This window comes from Psittacula echo (genome assembly GCF_963264785.1).
Source record: "Psittacula echo genome assembly, chromosome: 6".
NCBI classification, from domain to species: domain Eukaryota; kingdom Metazoa; phylum Chordata; class Aves; order Psittaciformes; family Psittacidae; genus Psittacula; species Psittacula echo.
In genome coordinates, this window is record NC_137743.1 from 72773477 (window position 1) to 72792864 (window position 19388).

General features: G+C 44.4%; 1 protein-coding gene across 1 annotated transcript in view; it reads right to left on the reverse strand.

The window, feature by feature from the left end:
* Positions 1-1712: 1712 nt before the first annotated feature.
* Positions 1713-19388, reverse strand: part of KLF7 (KLF transcription factor 7) — a gene marked incomplete at its 3' end in the record, with an annotated part of 55960 nt that continues 38284 nt past the window's right edge. Inside the window, exons 3-4 of the mRNA XM_080622193.1 lie at positions 8566-8689; positions 1713-1764 (exon numbers count right to left, since the gene is read on the reverse strand). Coding sequence (XP_080478319.1) covers positions 1713-1764; positions 8566-8689 — 176 coding nt within the window. The remainder of the gene's footprint in view (positions 1765-8565; positions 8690-19388) is intronic.

The following is a 19388-nucleotide window of genomic DNA, read 5'->3' on the forward strand; positions in this document are numbered from 1 at the left end:
CTTGCATAGGCCATTTTTATGGTCCTAAATGCAGTCTTTGGAGTCAGGGCCAGTGCCAAATAGTTTTAAATGCAAGTTATGGTGAGATACATTTTTTGTTTTTCTTTTGCAATGAAGACTTCAATCCTCTTTGAGCCAACAAAATCAAATTAGCAATTAGGACTGAAGGGTAAGCATGAGACCTCCACTTCTTGATGATTCACACAGTAGGCCAAAATGGACCTCTAAGTTAGTAATAGTTTAGACCAATCATTTGGAAAGCCTCACTGCTGTGTGTAAAATCCAACCCTTCCTTCACCGTTCACACTATTGCACTTTCTCATATAGGAGTGGACTATAGCATCAACTTGATGAATGGAAAAGGAGGACTTTGTTAATTTCTTTAAAAGGCTAATGCTGAATGAAGCCATTGTACTTGGAAGAGGTTCTCGATTTCCCACTCAGTGACTGGAGTAGGTTTTTTGGCTTGGTTTTTTTTGTGTGTAAGATGCTCAACAAACATTAGCTTTAAATTAAAACGTCGGCAGGTACTCTTTACACAAACGAAAGTCCAATGTTTTAGATTGGTTAATAGAAGAACAGCAAGAAAAAGCAACATAATTCATTGCTAAGTCACTGTGGGTTGTGGCTAACATGCTCACATGATGTGGAAGGAATCCTGTAGTCATGCCTGTGTGGCCAGTCCCAGACGGATATCCAGGTGGAGACAAGGAGTTCTGAAGATCACTTGTTTGTGAAGAAAAGAGAAAATACGTTTAAGCTTCCAAATAAGCTTTTAAAGTTTTTTGTTCAACAAAGAAACAAGAAGTCCTAGCTATGGCAATAAGGTGAGGCCTACAGAGACATTAGGTGCTGTTTCTCTGGGGTTTATCCCTTGGTCACTCAGCCATCATGGCAGCAGCTTCCAGAGTCCCTAGTGCATATGTTGTGCAATAGCCAAAATAAAAATTAAAACAAAAACAACCAACAAAAAATATAGTCCTCCATGAAGTCTACATAAACTCAGGCCAAAAAAGAGGGTATTTGTGTCACAAGTGTCACTCCACAGTCTACTGCCATTAAGGCCACTGGTATTGACTTAAAAGGATCTCAGTAGCTCAGTTCTAGGAAGAAGAACCAAAACCATGACAGGTCAAAGTGTCTGTGAGAAGTCTGACGCATTGAACATTAGGAATTCTCAGACAAAGAACAAATGAACCAAGAGGTTAATTTTGGCTACCAAACTGGGATTTGGTTTTCTAGGTCATTGTTCCCCCCCATCTATTTAAAAAGAAAGTTAGTGCTACAAATATGCAACTTCAAGACGACATATTCTCCTATTGAGTTGCATTGAGAAGCAAGTTAAATAAGCCCCTCCTACTGCCGTCCGCCTGCAGGGAAGTCTCCTCTGTGTTCTTTGATTTCCATTGGCAAAGCCAGGAAACAAATCCAAGGGACGAAGCACTGTAAGCAACTGTTTCTCCTCATTGACTTCACCTCTATACCATTTCCTCGCCTGCATCTTCACCCATCCAGCTGGGGCAAGGCATGAAGAACTGATGTACGTATTGAAGTATAATCGGGTGCATGACAGTGTGAGCGTGTGGTCTCTGTACAGAGGATTACACGTGATCAAGTTCTCGTCTCCTGCAAGGTAGCGCGTTGAAACTTGAGTCCCACTTTCATCTCACAACACTGAGCTCAGATGACATCCGTGCTAAGCTGACTGGTATTTAGATGTGTCTTTTCATGTGGAGGGCAAGGTGATCAGACCTGGAAAAACACCTGCAAAATAAAGCAAGTGGGAAATGACATAAATACAGGATTGGGGAAAACAGGGTTCCTGTTCCTTCTTCATTATGTACAGGAGGAAATACATATCCAAGTTTAGAGGCACTCTTCAGATTATACATGGATCACCACCAAACCCTGTGTGATTGGCCTCTGTGACCACAAATGGCCAACTATCCTGGCTCTTTGGTAGCTAAATAGACTACTCTACTCCTTTCTCTTTTCCTCTCCCTCTCTCCGTTTTCACTGAATCAAATATCAGGGAAGAGTGCTCACCTGTAGTACAAAATCAAATATTTAGTATTAACGTGTGTGTGCATATAAAAAACAAAGAAATAAACCAAGTCAGTTTTGTTCAGAGTTTTCACTCAGCAAGACCAGTTTAAAATAAAAACACCAGCTTTCTCAACTGCCCAGCACCTACAACAAGCATCGAAGCATGACGCCAGATTTGAAAGCTGAATTCTCATTTCTAAGTCTAAACTGAAAGGAAAGCTGGTTCAGAGTTTGGAGGGTGATAATCCGACAGGCTACATACTCTCCCTCTGCTGGTAATCTGTGTGGTAATATGTGGATGTTGATGAATCCTATCTCCTTGAAGGATGTTGAGAGAAGATAAGGTATCATGCCTATTTTGTAAGAGTGAAAATTGAAAGACAGAGGAGGCAAGGAAATTGTAAATCACACAAGAGGTCTGGCAAAACGAAACAGAACAAAACAAAAGCCAGGCATTCAGCTTTCAACTTCCGTTCTTTATCCACAAAGCTATTTTTCTCTATCTCATATGAAAGTGTGATGTTTTGACACTCTGAACATGTAGTTGGATGCTGATGAGACAGAGCAGCAACCCTAGAGAACTAGTTGAGATTTAGGGCTGGTCTAAACATGCAGTTAATTGAGAATAAGGTAGGGCATGAATCTGAAACAAAGCCTGTATTCTTGATTAACTCCCTCTCTAAAGGCTTACAATTGTCTTCTTCTGAAATTACTTAATCCACTCGGGAAGTGGGTTAAGATACTCAATAAAAACCACACTTGCTCCTGGAGAAGACCAACCCCAGAAAGAGTTAATCAGGAATTACTATTCTAAACCAGCTGCCTTGTAACAGACATGCTGCAGGGCAAACACAGCAGCAGGAACAGCAGCCCATATCCAGGCACTTCACACCACCAAGATATTGTCACAGTGATCAGGGGAATATGTTCTCAGGAAGACAAGTGCTCTTCTTCCCTGACATTCAATATATACTCTATTTTATCAAGACTGCCAGTAAGCAAGAATATTTTTTCAACTTTTATACCTATTAGAAAGGGATTGAAAGCACCAACTCATGTCACAACCACCATCACAGTGTCATTATAGATATGTACAGCACCGAAGAGCAAACCACAGGATAAGTGGGGAGTAGTTCTGGCTGCCTACCCCAAAGCCCTAACCTGGAGCCTGCCTGTCAGAGCAGCAGGACTCAGACACTCTCAGAAATTAAACTTGTACTAGGTACTTCCAAGTAGAGCACTAAAAAATGGAAGGCTCACAAGTTCCTTGCAAATCCTGGTTTGCCTTCTTTCTACCCTAAGCCACAAGGACACTGGCATATTTATTCTTACTAATAGCAAAAAACATCTATTCTAAGTATCACATAAAACCCCACGTATCCTTGGCTTTTGAGTAAACTGGTTTTGTAGGCTCCGAGGGCACCAAGAAAATCTCCTTCCAGAACTGACTTAACCTTGAATGCCTTTTCACTTACTGCCCCATAGAGTTAGAGTATAAAAGAGTCACCGATACTGGCCTGAAGAACACCCAGATGGCTTATTGTGAGAATGCGGACGGCTCATATATGGGCACTAAATGTACTGTCAAAAAAGCAGTTTTTACTTGAGTATTCCACATTTTTCAAGAAGAAGAAGGAAAAAGAATGAATTTAACTTCTCAGTAAAAGAAGCCAAATACCAAAGATAAAAAAGAAAAACACTCAGTCTAAAGGCAAACACCCAGAAGATAAACACCCTAAGCAGAGAAATGCTGAGAAAGAGAAGCACTATAATAATGAAGAGATTTTAAATAGTTAGGGGACCTTTTCTGTCCTGCTGGCAGTACTGCCCTGATGGGCAATCCATCTGCATCTACATGCAGAGATGAGCGATCAAGAGGTACATTTTTAAGACAAAGAAACCTCACAAGAAGGCAACTTTTGCAATAAAAGCCAGATATTCATCTTCTGCAGATGAGCATAGCTCTGCTCAAGTCAGCTGTTCTCTACTGATTTGTAGTGGCTTACAAGGGGGTTAATACCTTCAGAGTGGTGAAAATTAAAAAGAAAGCCTTCAAAATAGGATGGAGGCTGCATTCCTGCAAGTTCCTGCATGAAGCACAGCAAGACAGATGTGAATCTGACAATGGACACTTGGCTTTCAACACAGCAAGCTCAGCACAGCTAGAATTTTCTAGCCCTAGGGTGCCAAAATACACCCTTGGACCAACATCCCTCTCGTCAGTCTAAACTGAGAAAGCAGCATGCTCTGGCTACAAGGGCTGGCAAAACAGAACAACAGCTTGAGCGGCTGCCAAAAAGACATGCACCAGCTGGCACTTCAGTCTAGGACTAGTCATAAGACCACCACCCAAGCATGGCTTTTCCTCTCCGATGGTCTCTCTCGTAGATGCAACTCAGGAAAAAAGAATGCTGAGTCACAGCACAGCAAGACTGTTTCACACCAGTAACCACAGTATTAGCATCTAGTATATTTTGCAGCCCTAGAATATGTTTATAGCTAATAAAATAGTTCCATATTTGCTAGTTTATAGCTAATAAAATGGTACAATACTAATTCTTCACATTCTCCTGCTGATTAATTTGGTTAGTTCTACCTCTTGGTAAGGCTGGCGGATGTGGGTATTTATTTTCAGCAGTAAAACAGTCCCTAAATCACACTAACAAAAAAGGCTACTCATAAGTGGACAATTTTTTTTAACTCCTGGGACCAGAGGCAGCAGTGGAAGAGGTTCCATAAGATAAGCTGTCAAGGGAAACTCCTTTCTTCACAAACTAGGAAACACCAGCTTGCTGGTCTCCAGCCCTGACCATAAGACAGATGAACCTGCTCCACACCTCTGGCTCTACACCTCTTCCAATTCCAGACCGTGGTACATGGGCCCATCACAATCTCCACCGTCATCCCTCTCCCAGTCCAGCTCTTCCAGCAAGGACAGTTTATACTAGAGTAAGATACCCTAATTCTGAAAGTCATACAGTGATGCATGATACGTAAATTCCCTACTCCCAAACACGATTCCTTCCTTTCTCTTCTTGCTTTATCTCCTTAGCAACACAGCACTGCTTGGCACTGAAGCCTCTGCAGGAGAAAGACGGAAGGTAGCTACACTGAGAAGTAAACATATTGCTCAGCCATCTCTCTTGCCAGCTGTGGATTCTCCACTGTGGGATGTGTTCATTCCAGCTAAGTGTGCTCTTACCTTGCTGTCAAAAAGGAAATCGTGTGCACATGTACACATACACATATAGAGGAATATATATACCCCAATAGTCTGGCACTAAGCTCCTACCTCCTAAACACATATTTACGTAGAACAAGCAATTGCCACTACCCTGTCATGCTCTTCCCCTTTGAGTGCTGAGGGCTTGCACTGTGTAAGGAACATAAGCCTAGCTTTTGTTTCTGAAGAGCAAAATTCCTGGAGAATGCTAATAACCAGCACATCCCTGGTGCCTGGAAAGCAGTATGGACTTGTACACTGCTTTCTGCACTACTTTAACTGATTCTCTTTATTCCTCTGCTTCCCAAACCACACACCATTTGCAGTATATGTGGTGCTACTCAAACCAGTGGTAGTTTACTAACAATGTGATCTGAGGGCTGCACAATGTTGGAATAGGGCTGGGACCGCAGGAGAAGAGAATCACATCTTATCTCTTTTGTTTTAAAACTGACTGGTACACAGAGGACATTAATACCCTTTCGATGTCAACCACAAGGTTAAAGACACAGACACATCTGAAAACAGCTTGGGAAGGGAACTGCAGCCAGACTGTGTCCACAATGCTCCCCTTCTTTGCTTTCATGCTCTGATTGCTGAGGTATGGCCTTCACCTCTGAACAACAGGCATATGTTTTGTGCTACATCAGTGTTGTTAAAAGAGCTCCAAAGGACTTCCTAAAGTTTAGCAAGTCAGATGTCTGAGAGAGTGACCACTCCTGTCAATAATGGTGAATGCAATAAAAGGTGGCAGTTCAAATATGGAGAAACTGTTCTCCAGCTGGGAACCCCAGCTCAAAAAGGAGCATCTTCAATACTAAAAGTCTGCCTAAATAACTAAGGACAGACTTAGGCACATATTTCAGTGCTTGCTTGAGGCAGAATTAGCCATAGGAGGTAGTAGAGAGATCTGTGAATGAGAAAAGAAGGGAAAATAGTGGTATAGCAGAGCACGCCCAAAGAAGAACAGGCACTGTCACATGCCTGCACCAACTGACTGGGAGAGTAAAGACAAATCTGTCTCCTGCCACCACACACAGATGGTATGTGCACGGAGTTGAACAGTGCACAATCCCCAGCACTCTTAACATACTAATAAGTATCTTCCAGCATCTACAGATTCAGCTGAAGAGCAGGAATGTATCTTGACTGCAGTGACTGAGTTGGCTGCCAAAGAAAAATCATACATACACAGGATTAATATGTAAAGGGAGGAGTATGGATACTTAACAAAGGTTTGAAAGAGACTGAGTAGTTGTAATCACTGAATGCGTTTCTTCAGATTTCTGCTAAAAATATGGTCTTCTCTGACACAGAAACCCTGGGGTTTTGTGTGCATGTGTGTATGTGTGCGTGTTTGTGGGGCCAGGACGGTTAGTTTGTGCTTCAGAGGAAAGAAAAGAAAAAGGGAATGCCTTACATTTAAAACAGAGAATGTAACTATTCTCCTGCATAGGAGCACACCAAGAGAGGTGCTTATACAAAAGCAAAACTCCAGAGGTCCCTACTTGGCTTATTCTGTCCCTCATTCTGAGCAAACAAAAGATAATCCATGGATAAAACAAAAGATAATCCAAGAGGAAGCCCTCTGTGGGGGAAGGGGGATGGGAAGAGGGGAGACAACGGCAGAGGAGCACTTAAGGAGATGAAGCTCCTGGAAAGGCAGGATGTGAAAATGATCGAATTTCCTTCCCATAAAAGGATGGGGTCCCTTGTTTATGTCTCACACATCCTCTCTCCACGCATGTTCTCTGCTGGTCTGGTGTACCCAGAGGCTTCCTAGAGCCTTTATTGTATTACAAAATGTTTCCTTATCAGCACAGAGAACCTTAGTCCTGCATTAAAAAGATGGGTAATTTTCTTAAGCCTCTTTAAAAAATATATATAAATAGGATTAGCTGGATAACATGTTCGGATGCAAGCACATTATTTGATTACTCAATAGTGGATCCAGGTTTCACCCAGGGCACTGCCAATCTCCAGCTGGGGGGGGGGGGTCGAGGGGGAGAAGTGCTCATTGTTCGATCCTGTCAGTGCTGTCAAGAGTCATTACAGGGCTAATTGCTTTTGCTCCACCCTAATTTCTTATCAATTTGGATTGGGGATGGGGAGGAAGGTTTTTCTTTTGGTTTTGTTTCTAAATTCAAAGAACACAGCTTTCAAAAACACTCAGCACCGAGCAAGGATGACCGGGTTTTTCAATGAGCTCTTCATTCACTCAAGCAGCTGAAGCAGTGAGGACTGTGAAAAGGAATCTGCAGTGAGGGTCCACAGCCATGGCTCCCACTGGGAGCTGCTGGGTGCTCAGCTCACCAGGCAAAACCGGGCCCTTATTTTTAAGTGCCCAGAGGGGAACTGTTGCATGACAGGCTCTTGAGAAACCCTGTCTCTGGGTACCTGTCAGGCCTTTAAATCTGGGCCCACACAGAATGAAGGTACAGAGTATCTAAGTATTTCCCACATCAAACAGATGTCAAGCAAGGGTGAGATTTAAAACTGTAAGGAAAGATTTACTAATGAGTAGGAATATGCAGAGATCACCGACTCTACACAAAAGAACCCCATGAAATTGAATTGTGAGATGCACCTAAATCACTCCTGTGCTTATGAAAACTATGCCCTTTCCCGTCTTCTATTGACCCTGTCCTGCTGAACATGGGGAAGCATGGAGCCCTGTACTCAGTGGTAAAGAGAAGACAATGATCATACAGAAATTAAGTGCTTTTTTCCAACAGATTTGGGCACTTGTGGCACAACAGCCACATACACTTCCCATCACCCCTGTTGCATACCCATGTGTTTGTGAGTCCCACTCTGACAAAATGCAGGCAATGAGCAATGGTGCTTGGGGTAGTTCTTGAAGAAAACAGGAGCTCTGCCTTTGTGAGGGGCACCAGGCTCATAGGACCAGGAAATGGCAAACTGTGGAGATGCTTCGTTGAGAGGTCCATGAAGTGGTACAGGGCCCTCTGGAAGTCTTCTCTGCTTTAAGAGAAGCCATCAGGTTTCAGTCAGACCTACACCTGGTCCCACATCTTTGTGCTGTGGTATGGAAACAGCTTAGGCTGCCTAGGAAGTATTCCCCCTCTGCCAGCCGGCCTGGCCACTTAGGCAGAGATGACAATGGCAGAGTGGAGGGTCCCTCCTTGACTTGGGGATCAACGCAGTGGGACAGGAGGTCAGAAGGGGACCCCTGCTCAGAGCCAAGTCTGTTGTCTCAGGGAGCTGGTGGCTCTGTGCCATTCACAAAGCCCACATGTTGCCTGAACATTAGGAATGTTAGGAGGCTGCATTACCTGTCACAATGGTTGCATTTAAAGGGCTTTGCCCCCGTGTGCTTTCTGTAATGCCTCGTGAGCTCGTCGCTCCGTGCAAAACGCCACTCGCACCCTTCCCACGAGCACTTGTAAGGCTTCTCACCTGCAGAGGGGAGGAGAGAACAGTCAGCGTGGCAGCAGGATTACTGAGCACTCAACTTGCAAGCCCTGTGTCCTCCCACCTTCTCTGTCCCGCTCAGGCACCTAAGCCTGTCACACAATTCCTGGCCAATGTGGGATGGAAACAACTTAGGACTTGCGACGCATTATACTGAGGATGGATCCAGCCCAAATTTTACTACTGCTAAAATTATTGCACAATCTTAATTCCCCTTTCTAACAAAACCAGTCATTTACTCTTCAAAAAAGAACATCCCCAAATGACTGTGCTGCTGTGTGGCTTGAGCCTGATTTTCAGCCACCATTTCAGCTCACTTTACCTTTCCCAGTGAATTACTGTGGTACCTGTGGGTGGCTGTACTGACACCTGAACACAGTGCAGTGACCTCCACAAGCACATCACATGCTTTATCCTACCTGCCATCCACCCTTTGCATGGCCAGGCTAACATCTGTTCCCCTCAAGCTTTCATGCCCACTGCCCCCAGGGACTGCACCTTGTTTGGTTGCTTCTGGCAACAAAAATTGTTCCTTGGTTCAATAAATTACGTGTCAGGACAGCGAGTGCAAGAGGAGAAATGTTTCCTTCTTTAAATCAGCTGGTCCTTCAGGCTTTGTGCACTACACCTTCTTCTGTCCCAAAACATTAACCATACCACTGAAGGCAGTGAAACAGAGCAGCGATAAAGCAGGAGAGATTCTGGTCTGCTGTGTTCATATCTACATATCTTCTAATGACAACCAGTCTCTGTGGGTCAAAGTCTGTCATGGTGTAACATCCGTGGAGTCATTAGTACCTTCTAATTTCCACCTTCTGAATTACAAGGTTTCATGCCCCTTTTCTTATTCGGTGCACGAGTATTCATTGCATGCAAATTTATCATCTCCCCCCAGAACAAATGCTCCTGTGCATCTTCTCTATAAACTCCATGTCACTATTCCCCATGCAGTCAGCACAGTATGGGTGCAACAGAAGAGGAGCGAGTTGAGACAAAATGCAGACAAGACATCATTTTCACACCAAGCTTCTGAGCTAGGAATTATAAACAGAGAAGAGCTTATTACTTATTTATTTGTTCTTAAAATTGCTGAGAAGGTGATCTTAAAAAATCCACCACTGGCCAAACGGAAGTCACGGTCTGTATGACCTCTCTATGCCAGTCACATGAAATAATCACTTGGCTCCAGCAGACAAATTTCTCAGTGCAGAGACACAGATTTCTACATTCAGCAAATAAAGGAGTGAGATCTGATTATGGGAGATTTATGTATTTCAAGGTGACAAATTGGAGAGGCCAAAAGAGCGAGAAAAGTGAAAAGGGCAAGAGAATGGCATGAAAATACATTTCTAAACAGCTGTTCTCTGATGAGTGAGTTCCTGCAGACTTCTTATTGCAAAGCAGCTCTGCTGCACAGTGGTCACGCACCCCAGAGAGAACACGAGAGTGGACTGAGGCGTTAACTGGTGCTGACCCATTTTACTGCCCTCTGAGAAGTTTCTCTGGCTCAGTAGCTCACTTAAAGGATTCACTGGGGTGAAGCAATGAAGAGGGGGCAGTAGCTGGCAAAACTTCACTGAAATACCCATTTGTCCCTCAGTCCCTGAATGCAGAAAGGACAGCCTGGATGTCTCTTGTGTGCCACAGTCCTTCATGGGAAAATGCCCAACAGGACAATGGACTGTGCCAGCAATAACACCCCCCCACTTAGACTGTGCCTGCCTGGTCATCTCTGCACACTTGCCTTTTGTTATTTTTTTTTCATTTAATAGGATTTCTTCAGGAAAAATAGGGGAAGGGGGGTAAGAAACAACTTGTGAGTATGCCAAGTGCTGGTGTCTTGTTTCTAGGCTTACTCAACTGTAATTCAGACACTCTCATCAGTGCTGGCCCCAGACATTGGAGCTGAAGTTGCAGCGTTCTCCCCTCCCAGCCCTTGACATCCTACCTGGCATGCTGCATCTGCTCTCTCCTTTGCAGAGCAAAGGGATTTCCCCCATCCGGGCCATGTCTATGATGGCACTCCAGTTTTGTCTGAGCAGTTCATGCATTATTCTTAAAAGCTGCCAGTAAACAAGCCTCAATTCAGCTTCTTCGGTTCTCTGACGCTCTCTAGCGCTTACCTCCGAGTGCAGACAGAAGGCAGATAAACTGCCTTGGCTGCAAAGCAGATGTGGAAGAGGACTGCTCAGCCAAATCTGGTGGGTACAGCCTGGCTGAAGGATACAGCCACCTACAGAGCAGAAGGGCGAAGGGAAAACATCCTGGGCTTTCTATGAAACTATTAGGCTATCAGGACTGAAGTGGAGTTTGGCTTGTTAACATTTGCCAAGAGCTTTGAAAATGTACAGTGTTATATATAGGTTCAAGAGACAGAAATGCCAAGCATCATTACTGGTGAACCCATGGGATGCCACGTATCTTTGTTACTTGCTGCAGGGGCTCCTCCCTCAAGTGTTCCTGATCTGGCCTTGCACAGCCCTGAGCTGAGTTTTGTTTTCAGATGCTCTTCCTCTGTAACCTAAGCACCATTCCACAAAATGTCAGACAGTGCCTCTCTGAGCTCCAGGCAGCATGCTGGCACACAGTGCTCTGTGCAGCACAAGATAAATGCAAAGGAGCACAGTGACCTTTAAAGCCATGTCAGACAGCTCCTTGACCCAGAGACCTCAAAGAGGTTAGATTTCCTGCCTTCCTGCAGCTACTCAAAAACATGAGAGGCAGGAGACCTCCATATCTCTGCATGTTAAGACCAGGAACAAACTGCTTCTTTAATAGCTGCTTTCACCTTACCCAAAGACAGAATGAAAGCGTATCTTGCTGAGATGCATATATGTAGGAAGCATGGGAATGGAGAAGAGGGGGAGGGTCCTCCTATCTCACTACTGGCAACGGCAGGGAGAAGAAATGGGAAGGATCCTTTCCATGTGCCAGAGTGTTCTTCTGTTGCAGAGGATTAATGAGAATAAAAGGATAGATGGTGAAATCCTCCTCTGCTGAAGGCAATGGCAAAACTCCCACTCACTCCTACAGGGCCAGGATCTCCCCTTTTTAACAAATTAATTATGAGCTTCAAAATCCAATTAAAAATAGGAACATCACGGAGCTGTGCCACACTGACTTCTTTTCAGGCTCTAATTCCTCAAAATTAATAACTGCACTTGAAAGTCGTGCCTGTGAGCCACTCCTAGGAAGGAGGCTCTACTCCTTAACTCACCTATAATCAACAGAAGGATCTGTGCAGTGCGTAAACAAATCCATAAATCCACATGTATACACATATACTCAACAGAGAAGCCTACATACATCCAAGAAGAAGCCAGTACCCAGATACGCAGCTGTTAAATGCTGAAGTGCTTCAGCTCAGAACGTGATTCACACCGTGGGGCCAGTTCAGTCTTCACACATGCAGCAGCGCACCTGGGAAGGGCAGGCAGCCAGCAATGCAGACATATGTTCAAGCAGTGAATTATGCAGTTTTCTAAGATGAGTACTAGTCTGAAAACAATACACCGCTTGCTCATAGAAAATGTTCTAGAACCAACCCAGAGCTTTCAGTTTTCTCTAAGCTTTTCCCAGGGAGGGGGAGACCGCTACCTAGTGATTTCAAGCTTACTGACCACATTCCAGTTCCCTTGGGCAGTGAGCATCAGAGAGCAGTGCAGCACAGCACAGGCGAGCTGCGGAGTGAAGCAGCGGGTATGCAGGACCCAACATGCAGACCACATGCATGTGAAGGGTGTTATTTCTGGCTAGCCACAGCCTGGTCCTGTGGCCTGTCCGTAGGTGAAGCGTGCCAGTTGTGCGCCTGCAGAGCACCTCCTGGACAGGCCATGCAAAACCACATTTGCGCTCCAGCCAAGATGAACCAGTGAATGGGAGCAACTGGAAGCCTCACCTCAAGAGGGGATGCTTGATCAGCAAGAAACACTTACTAGATACAACCTTAGTGGCCTGATGAGCATCCCCAGAAGCAGCCGGCACATGCCTGCAAGCACACGAGTGCTGTGCTGAAATGTACTTTTCCAGAAGGACTTTGTAATCAGAAAAGTTAGTGGTACAGGAACGCTATTAGCCCTTCAGATACATTTTACAGCTTTAGTCCATCATGACTGGATCCAAGAGAAGCAGCCTTTCTTCATTGTGGTGACTACCCTGTGGTACATAGCCCTTTTAATGCTCTTCCTGAAGCATATTTTCATACCCTGAGACTGGGATGGCTGGGGAATAGGCTCTCCATTGCCCTTCTGCTTATGGCACCTCACACAACCTAGCTGATCTCCTAGAAGTACCTCCAAAGCACATTTCAGTACAGCCTGGCCCTCCATTCTCTTTATTTCACCCAGCCTGGTCCAATCTGGTAACTGAAGAACAAAGACCTTTTGCAAATTTATTGGAAACATGCAATAGTGAAGCTAGAATTTATGAGTCATAACAAAAATCCATCAGACTTTGGCAGCCCTGGAATCAGGTCACTATTTCTTTGGTGACTAAGACAAGTGCAGGACTCTAAATGCTAGGCATCTAGTTACAAAATAAACAAATGATTGGTATAGCTTTCTCTTGAAAGTTGCAAGTTTATAATTTAAAAATATGAAAGAGCCAAGCACACAATCCCAGCAACACTACCATGGTAAACACACACCAGGTCCCCAGCAAAACACCACCGATAGAGCTGGGCTGGTTCTGTGATGGAGAAACCACACTGGTCCTTGGGACTTCTCCCTCCGTTTTCCAGCCTCCAGCAGTTTTGGTGAGTTTCATCTCATGTAACTTCAGGTATCAGAAACAATCATCTGAAATAACCACCTATGGCTCTTTTTCAAGTTAATGGAGAGGCAAAGGCATGTGTAAAGTGTGACACGAGTCCCCAGTCAGACTGGAATCAGAAGTGAATTTCCTCCTCTGATGGTATAATGGGCTAGGCAAGCAGCCCACTTGCAGGCAGCTGTATCTTTACTTTCCAGGCACAAGCCAGAGAACATAGCGTTTTCTCTTCAACACACACTTAGACTGTAAACCCTACACAAGCCCTTGTAATAAATATTCCCTCACAAAACATAGCAGTGGGGATGTTGCCTCTTCTCAAAATCCAGAGATCCCCTGCCCTTGCCACCTACATCCCACAGACACCCTCTAGGTTCAAGGACTATTTCTTTTGTATAAGGCAGCGTTCGCTATAGACATCTCACACTGGCTGTTTCAACAGAGAGTGGTTAATAGACACCTTAAGTTACAGGACACAGAGGTACATAACCCAGGTCAGCTGAGGCCACTGTCACGATCACAAAAACACAGCACACAATGGACACTGGGCATATTATACCTGCACTGTTTATTGTCAACCCTAAGGGTTAAAACATCACGGGTCCCGTCTCCCAAAGAAATAATGAGATTTTAAAGAAGGAAATGATAATATTTAGAGATCATTTGCCATCTGCTTTGTAGATAACCTAGGGCCATGATTTTAAACTTTCCTTCGCAGCTCTGCAGGCTAGAAACACGTATTACAAAATACAGAGACAGGAGCTTGTTCTCTATTCCCTGGATTTCAAGAGTGAGGACTTCAAGAAGATGACCCTCTAGATTTTGGAATGTGCACAGTAAGATCAAAGAGTTGGCAACATTGTGGGGTGAAATCCTGGCTTCATCAAAGTCATTGGAAAAATGCCCATTAAGGCTTAAGTTTCAGCCTGTACCTTCACACAATTAGAAGTAAACAAAGATATTATGCTTATCATAGAATCACACAATAGCTAGGGTTGGAAAGAACCTTAAGATCATCTATTTCCAGCCCCCCTGCCATAGGCAGGGACATCTCACACTAAACCATGTCGCCCAAGGCATTATCCATCAGTATCTGTTTCATATCCTTCCCCTGCCCGCCACCTTAAATACGACACCACAAGCATACACTGATTACAGCATAGTTACTAAAACAAGCAAGTAGTTTTAGCCCCCAGTCCTGCAATTAACTTCAGAGGAGAATCACAGTCAAAATCCTTGCTGGTATTTCTCCATGCTAAAATGTGGTGCAGTCACAGGACTCCTTTTGTCAATATGACTAATTTAGCCAAAAGAAACTGATGCACATTTTGAAGGCCATTCAAGTAAGTTATCTGTTGTAGTATGTTTTAAGAGCTCCTTAATATCATGTTATGCAACTACACAAGACTAGCATGCAAAAGTGTCCTTAAGAAAACAATAGAAACACCCCCTTGAAAATCACCATGTGCTCTAGTCCATCACAAATTATTTACATACAGTTTCAGGATGAAAAAAAAAAGGAGTCTTATGAAAGAAACACAAAACGTTTCCTTCCTTTTTAAAAACTGTGATTTAAAACCTGCTCAAAACGAAACTAGCTCTAAGAGCCTCGATGTCCAAAAATACGTACTGAAAGACAGCTTTAGTTACGCTTGCTCCAATACTGGTGTTCCTGGAGCACCACACAAACTGCAAATTACAACCGAAGGAGGAATTAAATGCAAGATTTCTCGCCTGGATCTCTCCCATGAGGAAGATCCGGGGGCCTGAGCCATGCAAAGAAATGTGTGAAGAATCAAGTAGTGCCACTGGCTTTTTAAGAGAGTGCTTTAATAGCTTTTCTTGCTACCCTTTCTGAGAAATCCTTTTGGGACCTGCTTTTCCTGGTCTCATGACTAGCTGATGCAGCGACAACCCAACAACCCAAGGCCTCCTTCGGAGGCCAATGTTCATGAGGATGCCGTTGGTGCGTAGACATGCCAGCAGCCGGTGCAGTTCCCAGTGGGAAGCAGCCCCCCAGACCGCCTTGCAGAGAAGCGTCAGGCAGGCAGTCGTATTTGCTTTGCAGTTTATTACTGAAGTCTGCCACAGCACAATGGGATGCCTAATGTGGAACATCACATTAGCAATATTTTATATTTATGTAGCACTCTTCATCTCCAAGGGTCCCTGAGAGCTTTACAAGCTACATACATGGCATACCAATGAAGCTGAGCCATAATTCTTCTAATTAGCTGAACATCAGCACACAGCACATAGCACAACAGAAAACGTTACTGGTCATTCCTCTCTTCCTATGGCAAGGACTGTGCAGTATTTAATAGAAGCATGGTGCAGAAGGGCACTCAGTTTTAAGGATTCCTGGGAAAATGAAATCTAACCAGACAGGTCTCCTTAACACCCATGCCTGTCCTCCCTCATTACATACATACACTTTGTCAGAGGTGAGACACAGAAGAGAAGTAGCCCAAAAGTTGCTGCTTGTTAAATATCCCCATTTTCACACCAGATACAACAAGCTACCATCACATGGCTCAGGCAGCTGCTCTGCTGGTGAGCCTACCAAAAACCTAGTGAGCAGCTGTTGTTCGCTGCACAACATCACCCTCTTTTTAAGATTAATAAGTTCATTTCTCTAGCAAAAAGGAAGAGCAGGCTATTTAATACACACATCCTCCAGAGATCAATGCTAACATCTAAGCATATGTGCGTGCAACCCATCAACCAGTAAAACTAATTACAAAAATCAATTTCAGATACTTTCCAGAGCCTTTCATTCCTCAATATACTCCTAATTGATTTTTGTTGGAGAATGGAAAGCCTAATTATTATTTTTATTATTACAAAGGAGTGCAAGGGGGGGCAGTGGTCAGTGCTGAAGTGGCTCGCCAATGCTTTCTACCCAAAAAGAGAAAAAAGAAGAAGGAAAAAAAGAAGGCATTTTATTCACAGTTTTGCCACCTGCTGGAAAGATGGAAAAGCCTTTGAAAGGGTGACAAAGCACAAGAGAAAAGCTGGCAGGAGACGGGATGGGGCAGAAGAGGAATGTGACAGAATTGTGAAACACACAATATGAGAAGGTTGTACCTATTTTTAGATGGGCAGGGATGATCAAGTGTAAAAGCGGTACATTTCCAGGAACGATGTACAGCTCCTTTCATCCAAAAAGATCAGCAGTGCCCTTATAGAGAGATAGCTCTGATCATGCCTATATTAGAGATCGGGGAAAAGAGGTTAAGAACCAGACCCAATGTCCAATCAGTCTTTCTACAAACTTCTAAGCTCTGGATTAGTCCCTAAGGGCTTTGCCAAAGCTTGTCTATGGAGCCAGCAGCAGTCTTCGGCATGTAGCCATTCAGGAAACAAAAAGAAATGAATTTTTGCAGCATTATGTCTTACACACACACAAGCACCTAACACATAACCACAAAGCCCACCTGCCTAGCCAAAGAGCAGAGAAAAGCAAAGCATGGAGCAACATTCAAAGAAATTGGAATGTTCTATTTTCTACTCTACTTAAGAGGACACATTTAATGAATGCCCGCTGCCATACTGCTGAGCACTGAATGTGGGGTAGAATGCCACGCTCTATCTCCTTGGGTCATCAAGAAGGATAAAGCCTTAGGAACACTCTTCGCTTTTCAAACCCTTTCTCTCCAGAAGATGCTCCCGGCTGTCAGAGAGTGGAGCCGGGGGCCAGCACCAGCCAGGGTGCACACCCCATGTTTGTGCCCCATTAATTGCCAGCACATCCTCCCCCAGTGCCGGGCCCTGGGGACAGCAGCAGAGGGGCAGGCCCAGGCAGGCAGCCAGAGCAGCAGCACTACCCAATTAAGCCTCCGGAATAAGGGAGTGAAGGGGACAGGAAAATTGAAGAGGAGAAAAGGGAGAAAGCGAAGAAAAAAAATGATGGAGTTGCTTGGCAACGGGAGGGCAGAAGCAGCTGTGCAGCAGGTCGGGCTGGTACCCAGGCGGCGGGCTGGCCCATTAGCACCCTGCATCTCATGCATTTCGTGCCGGGGTCTCCTAGTAACAGCCTGTGCACGCCGGGCTGTTGCACGCTTCCCCTCCTCTCCTCCTGTTTCTCCCCACCATGCGAGGCATTGCTGTTTGCCCTAATTACACATTCTCTGCTGCTTCAAGCTGCCATTACTTCAGTCCCCAGAGGAGCGGCAAGAACTTTAAAAAAAATCTCCTCTAATAAGGGCTTTTAGTTTCAAATTCAGTGGAGCTCTGAGAGCTCCAAGATGCAAGGCAAGGCAGCAGCAGCAGAAGGAACAGATGAAAAAGGTAAAAAAAGATCGGCAGTTCACTGGGTCAGATTTTTCCAGAACCCTGAGATATATTTTTCCCTTTGTTTTTTGTATGTTACCCCAGAGGGTGGACAATGAATACAGCCCTTCATGGGACACAGGGTGTATTTACATAATCTGGAGCAGTGTATCGAAGAGGTGCGTGTTGGAAACCAAGAGTTTCTGAGAAATTCCAGGCAAAATAAGAAGGCAAATATTCCAGGCAAAATACAAGACACATGTATTGGGAACTAGGAGCAATGAAAAAACCCAAGAGGAATAGACACCTTTTCCAAATGCTAATGTTTTAAATAGTTTCGCTCTGTATTTTTGCAAATGAATGTGGGGCTTTGCTTATTCAAGCTACAACAGTGTTGATGTTTTTCACCATTTATCTGTCACTTCATTGTCTCCCTTTTGCCACTGAAAACTCAGAAAGAGATGACCAAAAAATATGACGCAGACTGGCAAAGACAGTACAGGAATAAAACACAAAGAACATACATTCTTTATGTATGGAAAAAGAAAGGAAAAAAGGGAAAAGAACATACATTCCTTTCTGTTTCCCAGTTTTGTCAACAAAAGAAAGAAAAACGAAAGAAAACTGAGGATGCTTCCATTCATTCAGATACTGGATTTGATTTGGGGGTGAAGGTGGAAGGGAAATATACTTGGGTTTAAAAACTACACTGGCAGGTTCTCCCAGTGAAGGCTGCCCTGGTGTGAGGGCAGGGCTACGTACATGACGGCAGGCATGTGATGTTTCTGAGGGAGATCTCATTGTCCCTTGTGCTTTCTCCTGTCCTGGGGCTGGAGGTGGCAGGTTGTGCTCAGCAGTGCAGGAGCTCCTTGCACCTTCACCCTCAGTGAAGAAGTCAACACTGCTGGACAAACCTTGGTGAATCAAACAGCCTGGTCTCAGGAGCACAAGGCAGTGAGTAAAGATAATTAATACCACCCAGGTCATTCATGCTGCCACATGAATGTAACTAAAGGAGGACACAAATGTAGTATGACATTCCATTGCTGGGTGACACTGCATGAAACACATTACCTAATTGTTGTGGTTTAACCTCAGGCAGCAACTAAGTACCACTCAGCCCAGGTCACTCCGCCAGTCCCAGTGGGATGGGGAGGAGAATCGGGAAAAGGTAAAATCCATGGGTTGAGATAAGAACAGTTTAATAACTGAAGTAAAATATCACAACAACAATAATAATAGTAATTGAAAGGGGAGAGAGAAAGAAATAAAACCCAAGAAAAATCAACTGATGCACAGTACAACTGCTCACCACTCACTGACCAATGCCCAGCCAGCCCCTGAGCAGCCATCAGTGCCTCCTGGCCAGCTCCCCCTGTTTATATACGGGGCATGATGTTCTGTGGTATGGAACATCCCTTTGGCTAGTTTGGGTCAGCTGTCCTGGCTCTGCTCCCTCCCAGCTTCTTGTGTCCCTCCTCACTGGCAGACCATGAGAGACTGAAAAGTCCTTGATCAGGGTAAGCACTAGTTAGCAACAACTAAAACATCGGTGTGTTATCAGCATTGTTCTCAGACTAAGGCCAAAACCCAACACTGTACCAGCTATTGAGAAGAAAATTAACTCTATCCTAGCTGAAACCCA